The sequence below is a fragment of the Artemia franciscana genome, chromosome 18, assembly GCF_032884065.1.
Source record: "Artemia franciscana chromosome 18, ASM3288406v1, whole genome shotgun sequence".
Classification (NCBI taxonomy): domain Eukaryota; kingdom Metazoa; phylum Arthropoda; class Branchiopoda; order Anostraca; family Artemiidae; genus Artemia; species Artemia franciscana.
This window is the reverse complement of record NC_088880.1, coordinates 22,623,664-22,641,594: the sequence shown is the minus strand read 5'-3', so window position 1 is coordinate 22,641,594 and position 17,931 is coordinate 22,623,664. Positions and strand designations below refer to the sequence as shown.

At 34.5% G+C, this 17,931-nt stretch overlaps 1 protein-coding gene across 5 annotated transcripts in view; it reads right to left on the bottom strand.

The window, feature by feature from the left end:
- The window catches only part of LOC136038760 (synaptotagmin 1-like), a 65,120-nt gene that overhangs the window by 46,063 nt on the left and 1,126 nt on the right, over nt 1–17,931 (bottom strand). For 2 of the 5 annotated variants that reach the window (XM_065722131.1, XM_065722132.1), the window contains exons 2-4: nt 15,374–15,519; nt 8,879–9,034; nt 1,911–2,059 (exon numbers count right to left, since the gene is read on the bottom strand). In XM_065722131.1, coding sequence (XP_065578203.1) covers nt 1,911–2,059; nt 8,879–9,034; nt 15,374–15,473 — 405 coding nt within the window. In that variant the 5' untranslated portion in view covers nt 15,474–15,519. Of the gene's footprint in view, nt 1–1,910; nt 2,060–8,878; nt 9,035–11,941; nt 12,035–15,373; nt 15,520–17,931 lie in introns of those variants that run through there. The other 3 variants (XM_065722133.1, XM_065722135.1, XM_065722134.1) reach the window with 2 other exon arrangements.

Here is a 17,931-nt window from a genome sequence, read left to right as displayed (position 1 = left end):
AAGAAATGTTCAAGTGAGAAAAATGCCATCTGAAGCTGATTCAGGAATGGTAATTCTTATTTGCGCTATTGATAATGATTAAAGTTTATTCCGAAATTAAATTTGAGAGAAAAAAAAAATCTAAAACTTGTATAAGATCAAAACAAAACTCTACAGCCTGAACATGGTTAAGCAGATTTGAGTTATAACCAAGAGTTATAGGTTTGGGTCAATTGTGAAAATTCTTTATGGAAAATGATTAGTTTTACGGGGTTGGCATTTCAGATTTATGCACGCTGCGTATTTCAACAAAAAAAGGACAATTTTCATATGATTACATAGATGCCATTTAAGATGCCGAGTTACATTTTTTAAATTTGGTGTACATGGGTCTTTAAAATGAAAGCACTTTGAAAATTCGTAATAAAACATCTGTTAAAAAAGATAATTTCCATATTTCTTAAGTAATTTTACAATCTTCCCCAAGAAGAACTCTAAGTAATGTCACAATTATAGCTGAATCAACGTATAGATCGGAGATTTACGAACCCAATCTACGAATTTGAAGTATTTTGTCCTTTTTTTGTAATATATAGCTGCAGGATCATCGTAAAATTTTGGTACCTATTGATACTTTTTTGGCTCTATTCATTTGCGTTTGCCCCCCCCCCTTTGGTTTTTAAATTATGTTTAATGAGGTTGCATTAAATTTTGACCAAAATGCTGAAGATGCAAAAGATCCATGTGAAGTATTTATTACAGTTGGCAGTACTATGGATTCGATAATTCAAATTTAAAAACGGATATTGAAGAGGCAAAGCTTACATTAAGCACACAAACACAATTGTGTACCCCTATTTTACTACCTAATCCCCTATCTATCTAAGATATCTCTTTCTAGCTAAACTTAGTACAAATAAGTTACTAAATTGTAGTAAGTAATGCCATTTGTTATGGAGTTGGTAAATGCATACTTCTTAACTGATTGATAATCATGTAGTAGTGCTGGTAATTCGTTCTCCGATTTAAACAATGGTGAATATTAATTTAGTAATGCAGAACTCAAGGCCGTATTCAGAGGGGGAGGGTAGGGGGTTTGAATCCCCTTCCCTGGAAATACTTGTCCGACTTGTAAAAAACATAACAAAAAGGCATATAACCAATATTTGGTGCATTTTTAAAAGATTTTTCCTTACTCCTCAAAAAACAAACAATTTTGTAAATCCCCCTCCTCCAAAAACATCCTGGAAATATTCCTGCCAGAACTTTAAACTAATATATTGTCCTTAGGTAAGATCTTCTTTTGAGTGTGCTTCTCCTGTGTGGCACCCTGGACCAAGCAAAGATTAGTGTACAAAACATTAAATCATCCAACAAAAGGCTGCTAAAATTGCATCTAGAGCAAATTATTTGACTTTTTATCAATGTTTGACAGGACTTAAGCTAAAAGCACTCAAAAGAAACGTAAGTTTAATTATTGTAGGTAGTTGATCTTAAATTTATTTCGACACGTTATTTATTATGATTTAAAATAACAAAGATCATTTGCTTTAGTCCTTTATATGCCCATTTGTATTTTTTTACGACGTGTTTATTCTAGCTTTGCTCTAATTTAGCTAACAAATCATGTTCTACTCTATTCTAATTCTTTAGTACACGTTAGGACCTTAGGCACAATTGGACCTTAGGCACATCCTGCCCTCTGGACCAGGAAAACCCTGTATCTTTGCAAAAAGATTAATTCATGTATAAGTTGATTATAAAAAATTGTGCATTTTATCTCCTTTACTGGTCACTTTATTAATGGTTATTAGGTGGTTAGAAGACGCCATGTTTAAATAAGCGTCCATGTGGAAAGTAGCTACTAAGTAAATGCTAAGCAAGTTTACACACTTTGTCGTATCCAAAGCAGTAAAAGTGTATAATCTTACTTTTTCCTTGTATGCGTTTCCAAGCAACTGAACTGATTTCATGTCTACAGCTCCTTTCATTCCTTTCTTCGTATCTTTCCCTGTTCTCCTTTTACGACAACATCGTCGGATACAGCAGAAGGTGATAAGTAATACAACTAATATAACGGCTGAAAATGACAAACAGAGGTTATTTACAAGGGTTATTTAAAACGAAGTTTGCAGACGAAATTGGTGTGTGTCAGTCTTTTCCTACATGAGGACAAGGGAAAACCTCCGAATTTTTTTTTTTGGGGGGGGGGGTGAAGAAGGACCCTTGAAGTACGTGAAAAATGGAAAAAAATCTGCAACACAGCATTAAATACCTAGAGTGCGTATTTGTACTTTTGTGGTACCTTACAAAGGAACAGAGCACCTGATAATTCAGGATATCGATTGAATTAGTTAGCAAAAGAAGGGATTAAATATTCTGATTCCCCATTAGATGCAATGTATCAAAAATCCAAAGTAGGAGGTGTTAAAACTGTCTGCATTACGGTCAAGAGACTCCAGAGTAGGAGGTGTTAAAAATGACTGCAAAGCGTTTACTCTCTGCTAGCCAAGAAACACTGAAGGCAAACCGGCTGGTTTAAATCTAGTCGTTAGTCAAGATATGCACAATCAAAACCAAGTGTATATAAGCGTACATTTCTATCTTTGTCCTGAATAAATAGCTAAGCTATTTAAGACAGAAACGGAAAATCTTCACGGACAATCCTTGGAACCACAGAGTGATTGTGCATATGTTTAGGTTGGTATATTTCTTACACATTCAAAATTTATTAGAATCATCCAAAATAATGCAGTTCCAGCTTTGTCTGTAAAGTTAGTCAAAGACTTAACAAGAAATATTTATCAGAAACCTAAACTTCTATCACCAGCAGGCCTTAGAGATTTTTCATGCTAGCATTTGTATTTAAATATAAAAAAACATCGATTGCCGTATTGTCCACACGCATGATGTCTGAAGTTTTTTAAGGTGGATGTAGAGGGGGATTTTTCCCGGTTCAGAAATTTTAGAGTTTTTTTTTTTGGTTTTAGACCAGGGTACTTTGTATCGAGGCAGTTGACATAGAAACTTTGAAAAGGGCTTATTTAATTGGAAATTGAAAGGGGTAGTGCATTTTTCAATAGCCGAAAGCTACTAGAGGGCAACTAACCCCTCCCACGCCTAATGTTTCTCCTAGCAGATCCCATCAAAATTTTGAGATAGTTCAACATGGTTGAGAGGTCTGAAAATTATGTCTTTGAAGATGACAGCCCCCTACAACCCTCAGGGCAAGTATTTCAACTTCTGCCCGGGAGGCATAGGAGGTTTATAATGAAAGGGTGGTCGTATAAACTTTGTAGGGGGCTCATTGGATTTCTAATCAGAAGTTTTAGTGCCCTTTTTGCGATTCAGAGTGATCGAAGGTTGCAACCCCCCCCCCACCTCGTATTTCCCAAAATGCATCTAATAGAAATTTTTAAATCGCAATTTTTTCTCGTAGAAACTTCGAAATGAGCTCATTCGGTTGGAAATTGAAAGAGCTAGTGACGTTTTGAATAGTCAAAAGCGATTGGAGGGAAACTAATCCCCCTCCCATGCCCAACAATTCCCCAAACACATCCGATCAAAATTTTGAGATTGCCATTTTATTCAACGTAAATGAAAGGTCTGGAAATTATATCTTTGAGGATGAAAACCCCCCAAAGCCCTCGGGGCAAAGGTTGTAAGTTATGCCTTGGGGACATGTAAGGTATACACAAAAAAGCTGATCGTAAACACTTCCCAGGGGACTCATAGTATTAGAAATCAGATATTATAGTTCTCTGTTTATGGTTCAGAGTGATCTTAGGGTGGTATCCCCCCCCAAACACCTCAAATTTTTCCAAAATGTATTTGGTAGAAATTTTTTAGATGGCCATTTCTTCTCATTAAAAATTCAAAAAGAGTTCATTCGATTGAAAATTGTGAGGGCTAGTGCTCTTTTTAATATTCGAAAGTGATTGGAGTGCAACTAACCTCCCTCCCACGACCAGCATTTCCCCAAATACATTCAGTCAAAATTTTGAGAAAGCCATTTTGTTCAACGTAGTTCAAAGGTCTAGAAATTATGTTTTTGAGGAGAACAGCCCCTACACCCTCCCACAGCCCTCAGGGCAAGGTTTTTAAGTTATGTCCTGGGGGCATATAAGGTATATATAAAAAGGGTGATCGTATAAACTTTGGAAGGGGGCTCATTGGATTGGTAATTAGAAGTTCTAGTGCCCAGTTTAAGAGTCAGAGTGATCAGAGGATGGATACCTTCCCCCCCCCGCATACACACACACAACTCGTATTTTCCCAAAGTGCATCTGATGAAAACTGTGAGATGATCATGTGTTGTCGTAAGAAACTTCGGAAAGGCTCCGTCACTTGGAAATTGAAATACTAGTGTCCTTTTTATTAGTCCAAAATGGTTGGAATGTAACAAGCCCTCCCCCCCACGCCAATCAATTTCCAAAACACATCTAATTAAAATTTTCAGATAGCCATTTTGTTCAGCATAGTTGAAAGGTCTGAAAATTATGTCTTTGACAACCCCTATACATTCTCAAAACCCGAAAACAATTTGAGCTTTACTGAAAAAATAGCTGCGGATTGTCAACTCAGTATATATATACTGATATATATTCCTTAAGGTTTTAATAGTTTTTTATTTAAGAGTTAAAACATTTTAAACGTATTTTGTTTATTTAAATCATACAATAAATAACCGAATCAAATTCAAAACGAGCAAAAATTAGCATGAATAGGGCTGAGAAGCCCTACTCATTATGTTTTTGAGGATGACAACCACCACAGCCCTCAGGCCAAAGGTGCCTCTGGGGGTATATAAGGTATATATGGGAAAGGTGATCGAGTAAACTTCAGAAGGGAGCTCATTGGAATGGTAATCCGAAGCTCTAGTGCCCTTTTTAATATTCAGAGTGGTCAGAGGGTGGATATCCCCCCCAGAGCTCATATTTTTTTGAAAGGAACTTGATAGAAATTTTGAGATAGTCATTTGTTGTCTTAGAAACTTCGAAAAAAGGCTCATTCAATTGGAAATTGAAAGGGCTAGTGCCCTTTTTATTAGTCAAAAATGATTTGAGGGCAACAAGCTCTAACCAAGCCCAAAAGTGCCAAAAACACATCTAATCATAATTTTGAAATTGTCATCTTGTTCAGCGTAGTTGTAAGGTCTGAAAATTATGTCTTTGACAACACCCATACCTTATCAAGACCAGAACATAATTTGCACTTTATTGAAAAAAACCGCTGTGGATTGTCAATTTAGTATATGTTGCTGATATACATTCCTTAAAGTTTTAACAATTTTTTATTTATTAAAGTTAAAAAGTTAAAACATTTTAAACGTATTTCTTTGTTTAAATCATGCAATAAATAACCGAATCAAACTCAAAAACAGCAAATATCAGCATGAGTAGGGCTAAGAACCCCCTAGCCTTCTCAAGACCAGAACATAACTTGAATTTACTGAAAAAAAACATTTAAATATGTTTTCACTTTGTATTTACTTGTTTAGAATGTTTTCACTATATATATGAAAGAGGAAGTCCTCCTCCTTGCACTCCAGTTACAGCGCGAGTGAGTAGAACTTTCAATTTGAGTTATATGGGGGGGGGGAATTATCCAGGAGGGTATTTTCTGGAGGATATTTTACAGGGTGTGGGACTAAACGCCTAGACCCGTTTTTGGTAATAACCATCGGACAGTTGTCGTATTTTCCGTTTTCTTTTTGCACATGAAGGTAAACGAGGATATCAAACAGATCGTTGTGGCGATCTGCAAGTAGCTTTGCTGAGTAGTAACCAAAAAGCAAATAACCAGAATCCCGAAAACAATAGATACAGCAAAAGAATTGGCTTTTAGTGACAACTTTAAGCATATAAAGTTTATTAGGATTAATGTTATCCATCAGAAGCTAAGAGTCTCAGAAAATCTGCCTTATTTTCAAAAAAGGGGGAAAGCACACCCGAAACATCCAGCGATCTGAATGAAAATTACACCATCTGGTTCAGCATATCAAAGAAGCCCATTGTTGAGGTTTCGAGTTACTACATACAAAATAAAAAGGACTTTGTTGATTTTTTTTGCCAGAAGAAAGACGACACTTGTGTGTTTATTAATTTTTTCCCCTGGGTGTCAGTATTGAGTCAATGGTCCTAGAAGATCGGGAGAGGACTCATTTAAACAGAAATAAAAAGTTCTGGGGTGCTTCTTAAGTGACCAAAATATTGGAGTGCAACTAGCCCCCTCTTATACCCATTTTTCGTCCAAAGAAATCCAATCAAAATTTTGAGTTAGACATCTGATTTGTCATAGTTGAAAGGTCAAATATCTATGCCTATGAGGGTAAAAAATGGCCCAGATAATCCCCTGATAAAAGGTTTTAAGTTCCAAAATTTGTCCATTGTTCACATAGCGTTTGTTATAGGGAAATATGCGGAAGATTTTGGCCAAACAAATTTTTGCGATGGGGTATTTTCCGTAGGGAAAATTTTCTGCAAGGAGGAAAGCTTCCAGGAGAAATTTTACAAGGGTGCAGGGAAGTTACTAGTTTTTTTTATATAGAATCTCATTTTAATGATTAAATACAGCGTGGCTGTATTTAATCCTGGCTGTAACAACCATATTTCTCTAAAAGTTATAGAATTTTATATTTGTGTCAGTCTAAACTATTTTGTTCTATGATAGGAGGATCGGGTTTAAAATTTCAGGAAGCGTTTTTTAGGGTGTGGGTAAGGGGACCAACAATTTTATGTTAGGTGGAGGGGGTAGTGGATAAAATATTTTTACTGAGGCCCTCACAAACGACCAAACGGTGTGGTGTTTTCTCATTTTCAACCCTGTCGTGCCAAAGGCTCTTTGGCTAGTATAGCATAAATTTCCCCCTGCTGATTATATATTTTTTAATAGGACCGGTTCAACTCAGTTCCCAACAAGCATCAATTAAAAAAAAAACTTTCAAAATCTAAGTGGAGGTTTAATTTTGTTATTTTTAAGCTTTTCAATGAAAATGCCAAAGAAAACTAATTTTTTAAAGAAAATTTAAACTAAAGTTTTTTATATTTTTTTGGGGGGGAGGGGCAAAAAACTTATAGAGTAGACTCTCCCTATCCCTGTCTAATCGGTGCCAATGCGCCATACTTGTTTTGAGTTCTTGCCGCGTAGCACCTTTAATTGTTGTCTAGGGCAAAGAGGACAGATATTTGATATGCTGAAGTCCACCCTATATTGGATCGCTAAGTCTCAATAATAATAATAATAATAAAAAAAAGAAAACACACACCAAGTTCCAATTTTATATATGGCAGCAACAAAGAATGTATACAAATAATTTGTTCTAAGGGGGGGAATTTGTCAGGCAGAGAGTCAAGCTGTTTGAAAATTATCGGAAAATACACGAAAATCATAATGGCTATTTTGTTTCAGGGAAAACTGGGATCCTCTTCCGTTCAAACCTGGCTTGTCGACACTGCATTGCTTATATCTCCCTCCGTGTGTGACATATCTTTTAGCTTCTTTCTTTACTGCAAGGCTTTAGAATTCAAAAAAATTGTCAGATTTCTTATCTACTAAATTTGCCACATCTTAACATCTATTAGCAGTTATATTGTGTTCCCGTCTACTATGCTGTAAGAAACTTCATACATATATAAATATATATATATATATATATATATATATATATATATATATATATATATATATATATATATATATATATATATATATATATATATATATATACTAGCTGTTGGGGTGGCGCTTCGCGCCATCCCAACACCTAGTTGGTGGGGCGCTTCGCGCCCCCCCAAGCCCCCCCGCGCGCGTAAGTCGTTACGCGCCATATTAGTTAAGCGCCATTGTAGTTGTGTCCCTGTGTCCCACCTGTGAATAGGTATATATATATATATATATATATATATATATATATATATATATATATATATATATATATATATATATATATATATATATATATATATATATATTTATATATATATATATATATATATATATATATATATATATATATATATATATATATATATATATATATATATATATATGTTTTTAACTACGTAAAACATGCGAATAAACAACATTCTTCGCTGTCCCATTGTCTGTGCATATAAATAGATTGTCAGGTTTACTGACTCTTGAACATGCAATATATAATTGTCCATGGGAAAAAAAATCCATATTCAGATCTATACCTCATTATTCTAATGATGTGTCCCTGTGTCCCGGTCGTCATTTATATTCCCTGTGTCCCGGTCGTCATTTGTGTCCCGGTGTCCCAGTTTGTAATTTCTCTTTGAGTGTCCCGGTCGTCATTTATATTCCCTGTGTCCCGGTGTCCCGGTTGTCATTTGTGTCCCGGTGTCCCGGTCTGTAATTTCTAATCGAACAATCCCTGTGTCCCGGTCGTCATTTATATATCCCGCCTGTGCCCCCGGCGTCCCCGTTGTAGTTGTGTCCCTATGTCCCGGTCGTCATTTATATTCCCTGTGTCCCGGTCATGATTTGTGTCCGGGTGTCCCAGTCTGTAATTTCTCTTTGAGGTTCCCGGTCGTCACTTATATTCCCTCTGTCTCGGTCGTCATTTGTGTCCCGGTCTGTAATTTCTCTTTGAGTGTTTTTTCTTTTTAGTTATATATATATATATATATATATATATATATATATATATATATATATATATATATATATATATATATATATATATATATATATATGATGTTAATCTTACCTATATATATATATATATATATATATATATATATATATATATATATATATATATATATATATATATATATATATATATATATATATATATATATATATATATATATATATATATATATATATATATATATATATATATATATATATATATATATATATATCTTACCGGCTACAATTAAATAAATTGCCCAGACGGGAATTCCCATTTCCTTGGCTGCTTTATTCATTTGTTCTTTGACTGTTTCCCCGACAATTTCAGCGGTGCTCTTCGTGATTGGCTCTTCTTCAGGTGGAGCTGTCGTCATAGCCTTGAAGTCATCCTCTAGAAAATAATCGATGTTATTTCCCTGCTTTCAGTTTAATTTTTGCTCAGAAAGGGGGCAATGCGTGTAACACAATTAACCTTTGCAATGCTGAAGAGACGGAAAAATAGGAATTATAAAAGAAAGGATTAAGGGGTTCTGAATAGAACTAATTGGATAATGATAATTGCTGTTGAGATATGAAATGCAACTGCATATTTTTTGAGAGATTATCTGTCTTTTTTTATAATTGCTTGGAAGAAAGTTCTTCAACTTATAAGCGAAAGATGAAACATGGCCTTTGGTAATTAATTCTTCAGATGGTAGGAAACGATTATTTCATTTATCTGAATGGGCTACTGGTAAATATTAAAAGGCCCCAAAAAATTAGACTGCTTTCTGTTTATGTAATCATCCTTGTAGTAATATCAAGTTGATGCCATCTTTGCGGAATCACCCTTTTGTTGCCCAGTCTATACAAGTTTTTTTTGCACCAATCCCTTTCTTTACCCTCTTTATTTTTTTAGTTTCTTTGTATTTGCACGTTTAATAAATAAGATGTTTCTCGCACCAAATGCTTTCTTTGTCCTCCCTATTTCGAATTTTTCTTAGCATTAGAGACAGTTTTACGGTCAGCCAGAATAGTCAGCCAGAGTTTTCTTTATCGCAATTTTAACCCAACTATATCTCATTCATTCCAAAAAGATTTGTTATTTTACGGTTTTGATCGATACACAATCTAATAGTCATGAACCATGGTTCCAAGAAAACACACACACAGGAAGGTGAGCCTTTTCTAATTTTTCCAACTAACTTTTACCATTAAGATTGATCAAAATAATAGTTAGCATCCCTGAATCAGATACGAATGGCGTCTTCCTAACTTAGCAATTTTTTTAAGACGCTTTTAAGTTTCCGGTTACTATGGGTTAGAGTTCATTTTTTTTAGGGTGCGACCGACGTGGCAACCATGAGGGCCAGGTTCCTTCCACAAGTGAACAAAAGGTCCTGAATCTCAATATATAGTTATGCAACCTAATAGGTAATCACGATTATTAGTAAAGTGTTGTTAGACAACACTCTATACTTATCACACCTTGGTGTTAGACAAATAAAGAAATTTTTCTTACTATCAAATGCTTCGAAAACATATAATGAATGAAGTGTCGCATACTAGGAATTGCTAGCTATTGCACTGGTGACTTAGCTTGTGTGGTTCATTAAAAAAAATGGGATAGAACCGGGGCCGTATCTAAGAGGGATGGGTCACTAGGTTTGACCCCCCCCACTGAAATTTTTTTCCTCTTAAAAGTTAAAAAAAACTATAAGCTAATTTTTGCTACGATTTAGTTTTTTTAATTCTTTTCTGTAATATACGACCCCCCCCCCAAAGTGAAATCCTGGATACGATCCTGAGCAGAACACATAGAATGGGGTAGCAGCAGCCTTCCCGAAAGGCTTCCAGATAAGTAGTAAGAAGTCGAGATCAAATGGTATTGTAACTACTCAAGCAATGAGTCTTAGAGTTGGGAATACTGAGATTGAAGAAGTTGATGAATTCAAGTCCTTAGGAAGAACATTAGTTCAAGATGGCAGCTAGGCACAATTGTCCTTTCTTAGCTTTTATTACCCTTACCCCCCCCCCCCCCAAGACTTTGAATAATATTTTTTATGTTTTCATTGAAATAATGGGAAAGAACATAATTACCTCTCCTCCCCTACAGTCTGGAAAAGATCATTTTGGTATCTTATTTTAAAAATAAAAAAAGATCATGATCACCATATGTTTTCTTGAGTTAGCGACTCTGCCGGCAGCTGTCAAAGGGAGGCCATGGTTTGTATTGCCTGTGCAGATGCAGAATCTTGTCCATTAAATAAAGTTTGGAGATAAAATGCGTACCCTGTCATGCTGAGCTTGTTTGAATGCGTTTTCTCTGTATTGATAAGGTAATCGAGTCCTGAAGCTTGTATAAATTTGTTAAGAAAAGGCTTTCCCGTTTTGAACGAAAAACCGTCGACAAAATACACCTGCGATTTGTTGGAAATTTGGGATAACTAACAGCCAGGTCAAGGCTACAACCAAGGAACAAAAATAAATGAGGAAATCTAGCGCAGAAGCTGGTAGTATTGGGTTGTATGATTCCCATCGGACAAGGGTGACACTAAGATGCATTGCCTTAGGTTTTTTTTACCCACGGAAGAGCAGCAGACAACAGAACACACCTCCCTCTATTTTCATGAAAACAAAGGGCATTTCTTGCAGTCATCCTTCAAAGAGCCACGGACTTTGGCCCAAAATCGTCTAAAGTGCCGGTTTATTGCTGCTCTCTTATAGTAGTAGTAGTAGAAGAAGTAGATTCCAAGCGTGGGATGAGCTTGATTTTGATTAAGTAAAACAACAAAGAAGTAGAATAATTTTCTAAATAAAACCAGAACAAGAAAAAATATATCAAATATACAACTGTGTCACTCTTGTTCAAGAGAAGAAAGTCAAACTATTTACTAGTCTTTTCCTTTACAGCTTCTTTTTTTGCGGATGAGGACACCTTGTTGATTATACAGATGACGGACGTCCCAATTTTTTTTTCTTTTTTTTTCAAGATTGTTTATTCTTTATACTCTGACTTAATCTTGTGTTCGAGGCAATTTGTATCAGTTTCTAGATAGTGTTAATGTTTTACAATTGGTTTCTTTCATTTGGGAGGGAGATGTTCAGTAATCGACAGGGACTCAAAGGAAATAAAACACGAGGAGTGTCATGTGTCATGCCAAAGTTGTATGTTGTTCAAACAAATACTAACTTTGCTATTGTTAACTAGAACACCTATCTAAAAATGAGATATTATGAGCAACTGAGGAAAATTGCATTAGAAATTAGATTTTATGCTGGAAAAGTCGGTCGGACAAAAACGAAAAAATTAGACTACCTACAAAATGAGACACACACTTTGAATCACTTGTAAACAGAAACAATTACAATCCCCAAAAGCAATCAATATATCTTGTCTTCTGGTTGCACTCAACTATTATTTTCTATTATTCTTTTATATGCTTCTTGCGTGAAAGTAGGTTAAACACTTGTATGACTTCTCTTTCGCCATCAAGACATCACCTTAATTCAAAATGATTGCAAAAGGCCAGCTTCTTTCAATAAAAGTTTTACGACAGCAAATAATGTCTAGGTTTATTGTTAATTTGTTTTTTAATATCTTGACAAAATATTTTCTTTTGCATTTAGCAGCCAATTACTAGGCTACATTCACTAGTCTAAAGAGAGAAAATCATGGAATCCCAATTTGTACTAATATGTAGTTTAATTAATCCATCCACTGTAACTACTTGTATAATGGTTCCGAAACCAAAAAGATATATCTTGAAACTTAACATTTTACAAGCTGTAGTGCCCTCTCTAAGATTAAAATTTAGAAGAGGGCAGCCTGCCAACTCTTCAGTTGTCTATGTTGCGTCGAGCAGCCATGCTAAAAAATGATTCCAAGGACGACGTGATGATTGGAGACACGGGGATAAGGGCTCCAAATTGTAATAAAAGAATATGAAACTTAGGCTTCATAGATAAAATTCATTAGAAAGGTGGACATGTTGCACCTTGTTTGAAATTAGAGTTATACTTAATTTTCAATCCCTGTGCCTGAAGTGCCTAAAGTGAAGCTTCTGTGTCCAAGCTCAAAGATTCAACTCACTTGCTTTTTGGCACATTAAGGCTGCGGTTGAAACGTAAATGTCTAAAATCAGGACATTTAAAGTATTGGGGACAAGCAGTTTGGGTTTCGTGAAGGTCTTGGTGACCAAACCCACGCAGCTTTTCTTGAAATTTTTGAACTTCATAAGCATTCGAAAAAGAATATTTACGTTTGTGTTAATGACATAGCTAAATACATCCCCAAGGGATTTTATCTCTACTAAGAAGTGGTGTGGACCCTTGCATTTGTGCATGTCTGTGGACATAGTATCGAAAAGCATCAATTCGTGTCTGAGTAGGAGGTCGTGTGAGTAACCGTATTAATGTTCTTCGTGGAGTAAAACAAGGTTCAGTGCTAAGTCCTGTGATTTTAATAATGCTATTCGTTCGGCTACTCGTAATTTACCGCCATATCTAATTGAGCCACATGTAGATGCAAGTCATTTGTCATATGCGGATGATATTCTTCTTCTGTCTTATGACCTCCAAAGGTTACAGAAAGCTGTATACAGTGTTTGTGCTGAATCGGACTTTCAATTGCCACTTCTAAACAGAAATTCTTGTTTTCGGTTCGGGTTCCCAACAATCCCCAAATGCGGTTGTTCAAGTTGGTCCTACTACAGTATTTGCGTCTTCTTCACTCAAGTATCTCGGTCTCCCATTTGGGAGCTCGATTAAAGCTACTAGAACACTTATTATAAATTCATTGAAGGAGAAACTGAGAAAATCACATGGGTTGCTTGCTAGAGTAAAATGCCAATTTGATAAACGAACACTGGGTCGGCTATACAATTCATTTTTTGCACCGCATGTATTTTTCCTGATACTAGTGTGGCGATTATTTTCTCAAAGTGAGCGTAATCAATTCAGTATTTTTTCGGTTTCGCAAATATTTTCTATGTATACCCATTTGGATACGAAATAGTTACATTTCTAGGTGCTATGGAGCATTACATAAAAATAGTTGTTGCATCTTCTTACTCCTCGTCATTCACATTCTACTAAGGAATGGTTCTTAATGATTAGGCCTTGATCATTAAAATCCTTAGGATAACATTATGACTATCTTAAATCAAATTAAACTAGGCAGATATTTTGCACGTCGTATTGGATTTTCATGATTCATATTTCATTTTCATCAGTTAATATTTCATACATTACTGAAATGTCATACATGGGGCGAATGTTTTTGTGTCCACTTACCTCCCAGCCCACTATGTTGCTTAATGATTAACTTCCATTCTTTAAAATTAATATTGCTCTATGAGTGTTCTAAATCAGAATATATTTATCTATAGTGGATCTATCTCTACAGTATAAGTATTTTAGTACATCAACTATATATGTCTTCAGGTACAAATCTTGCAAATGGTTTGTGATTTCTCCAAAATTGATTTATATGGCTTTCTGCGCTAATAAATTACAGATATTAGGCTTCCATGGAAACAAAGTTTCTCCGTGAAAAGTTGATAGGGAAATTAAAACTTAAAACAAGCAAAAACCAGCTTAAATAAAGTGTCAAACACCACAAAAAACAACGGTTACTATGAAACAAAATGAAACTTGGAAAGAAGAGAAAATATAATGAACAATGTTACTAAATTAAAAATGCACTGAAATTACTGCAAATACTCGTAGGGAGTTTTTCTATCCTTCAAGTCTCCAAAACGCTTGAAGCATTTACTCTTTACTAAAATCTAAAATGTTTATTCAATCTAAAAGTTTTGTTAGCTATTTGTTTATACTTTTAAAAGAAAAAAATTAATAGGAAGCAAGCAGTGATAAATTACTTTTTTATCACAAAACCCTACTGAATGATCACAAATGTTTCATGTTGAGGAATCTTCATTTCTAACTTTTAATCTAATCAAAATCTAACTTCTATGCTTATGTTGGCTTAGGGCTCTTTTGGTGCCTCAATTAGTATTTCGGTGGCCAAAATACTTCATAATATACAAGCAACCACAAAAGCCTCGTTTTGTATATCAGCATATAAATTAAAGTGTTAGAAACATAAAACCTTTTTTTAAGTATTTAAATTGACTTACTACAGGAAAAGCATTAATCTTTACTAACAACTTAACAATTTGATCCCCACACACACAAATAAACACTCAAAACTATTTTTATGATGAATTATTGAACTGTCTTAACCCCCTCCCTGTTTTTGGAGGGGGAGCTATCAGCTCGGCATTTAATTTTTAGTTTAGGCTATATTGTGTCAGCACCCATTATTCTGGTATTTTTACCACTAGATTTTAAGGCAGTTTTAATCGATCAGGTTTTCGTAGCCTTGGATTTGTTTTTTTTTTTGTTGGTGTTGCATGTAATGAGTTGTCCGGATACTCCTTTCTATTATGATATAGTTAATCATGTTCAAACTATAGAGCTATTCAGTTGTCTCGGGTAAGTTTGTAGGGAACCGAATTTTGCGGGAGTCAACCGAGTTTTACAACAAAAAGTTATTCTGAGCGTTACATCAAAATATTTAAAATTATCTATGAGTTCTTTGAACCCATTTAAAGCTTGAATTAGCATCTTGTTTGAAATAAGTGATAAATCTTTATGCCAAAAAAATTGCTAAAATTCAATTTTTTTTTTTTAAATTGCTAAGTTAATCAAGTCTAATCTAATCTAACCAGAGACAAACAAGACATACCACTTGGAAGACTTCCTGTCATTGCTGCGTCTTGACCAATATTTATGGAAGAATCTACATCCCTTCTCCTGCGCCAATATTTTATGTCGAACTCTTCCATGCTCGCCACCTATTATGAAGAACGTAGCTAGATATAGGCTGCTAATCTGGAAATCAAAATACCTTATTGCACTATTTTATATAATGTTTTGATTGGTAAAACTTTGGTCTAAAGAAAAGTAGCAATACTCATTACAGTGCGACTGGGCGAATTTCGACCAGTCAAGCTTTTTTGTTTGACCCCGAACATTCATAGTCATCTTCATCAAATGTTATATTTAAAGTTTTTTTTAATGCTTGGTTAAAACCAATAAAAGTAGTTTATTTAAAGCAGTAAACATATCTACATGATTAGAGAAAAAAGGGATTAGAATCAAAAGGTCCTGTTTTTTTTTAATAATTGGTGTTTTTCAATACCTATACTATTTATTTTAAACAAAAATTAAATCTGTTGGCTAAAAGAAAGAAGACGAAACTAAAGTAAGTTGGCTTCTGTGAATTATTTAAAATATTAAAACCCTCGAAATATTGCAAATGCTGTGCTGCCCCTTGAACTTTTATGTTTCTTTCCTCCAAATTTATATTTATCCACTGGAATTTTTATTAGCTGAGGAAGTTATCAATGAAATTAAACAATAAAATTATAATCTTATCTAAACTTTTAAAACCATGACTATGAACCTTACGAATAGGTTTAAATTTTCTTAAGCTCTGTTATTCCTACTAAAACATTTTAATGAATTTTCTATTCTCACCCTTTGCTTTTATCTTTATTCAGCCACGTATAGAATGATTGGGCTTTTTGACCGTTGCTCCCACCACCTCAAAAATTCTGATTTTTCCCATGATTTCTTATATATTTTCTTATGGGTCACCAATTTTTTATTTTTTTCGAATTTTTCATAAATAAGTCTCTGCGTATCTGTCAGGTTTATCTTCTAAAACAAGGACACATTAATGGTACTAGTTTTTCTTGAAATACTCTTATTAAACTTCTTTTTTTAAAAGCGGTAAAGAATTAATATTTCTAGATTTCAAATAATTTCATTTCTTTAATAGAATTGTTAGCATTAATTATTAGTAAATTGCTAATAAAAAATAAATTTTTCTGGTAGGCCTACTTCAACCAAAATAACAAAAAACTTTGAACATTTAATAAAAATTTAATAAAAAGCAAAAAATGTGCATTTAAACTGAATTGATGAGTAAGCTCCTTGTGATGAAATTGTCGACAGATTGTGACAAGAGCCAAAAGTTTTCTCGGGAAGAGGTCAAGGTTCCAGAAAATCACCTTTTATCCAATTGGCTTAAAACTGCTTGACTATTGCTGGACGTTTTATGGATTTAGTGCTATAGATGGGATGCCTCTCTGGCCATTTTCTAAATGGCGCTACTGTACATATTCCTTAACATAGATTAAAAAAAAAAAAAAAAAAATCAAACTGGCAGCTGGTCCATTGTCTTAAAACCCATAATTTTATTTCTTTCTTTTCTAGCCCGTATGTTTTTTGATATCTCCTGTTACTCTTTCGGGACTTGAAAGCCTGAAAAACAAGATAAAAATACCTTTTTTGAGCTTCTATGATCAGAACTATCTTGAACAGAGTTTAGGATTTCAGGGTATATTGAATTTTATACAAATCTGAATCAAGAAAAACTGGAAATCGGATTTCACTTTTTATTATAGCACCAACCAACCAATTGTTTGTAGAAAGAAGGCTTCTTAGGCATAAGAGATAAGGCAAGACCAATTTCAGTCATCAAAATTTCATGTTTCTAGCTCCTTCTAGAGTAAAAATTGAAATTCCAGTTATCTTTGGAGTAGTTATTCCAGAAACCCCTTTCTTCAGAAAAAGAAAATAAAGAAAAACAACAAAAAACTGAAAAGTAATACCCCTATTGATCAATAAGGACACATGCGGGATGAAACTAGAGCATCAAAGATCAGGGAGTGTTATGATGGTACACAGATTGGTGAGTTTGAATAATAACATTAAAACTGCTAGGCGAATCATAGCAATCAGGGTTACAGACAGGAAACCAGTGTTTTGGAGCGGGAAGATGCATGCTAGTATAACCCTTTGCAATAAAAAAAAAACGCGTGTGATTCCACTAATAATATTCAATCACCTTCACCCAAATTTCTCTTTTTTACATGTTCTAAATCTACTGCCCCCCAGCTCAAAACCAACCCCAGTAATCGTACCTATTGTGTATTTTGGTAATCGCTCCTATTGGGTAAAAACAAATATAAACTATGGACATTCATTTGCAGCTTTTACTTTGTAAAAAACTATTTTCATTCTGGAAATGGTCAATTTTTGCCATTCAACGAATTTCTGGGTACTTCTTTATTATAGCGCCTATCTTAAGTTCTTAATCCATTGACGCATTGTAGAACCGGTTTCTTCATTATTTTCTTTCAGCTTGAGATAAGACAAAGACAAATGACATAATAGATGGGAAATATATAATTCGGGCTATATATTTACACAGTAGGTGGGCTGGGGTAAAGTATT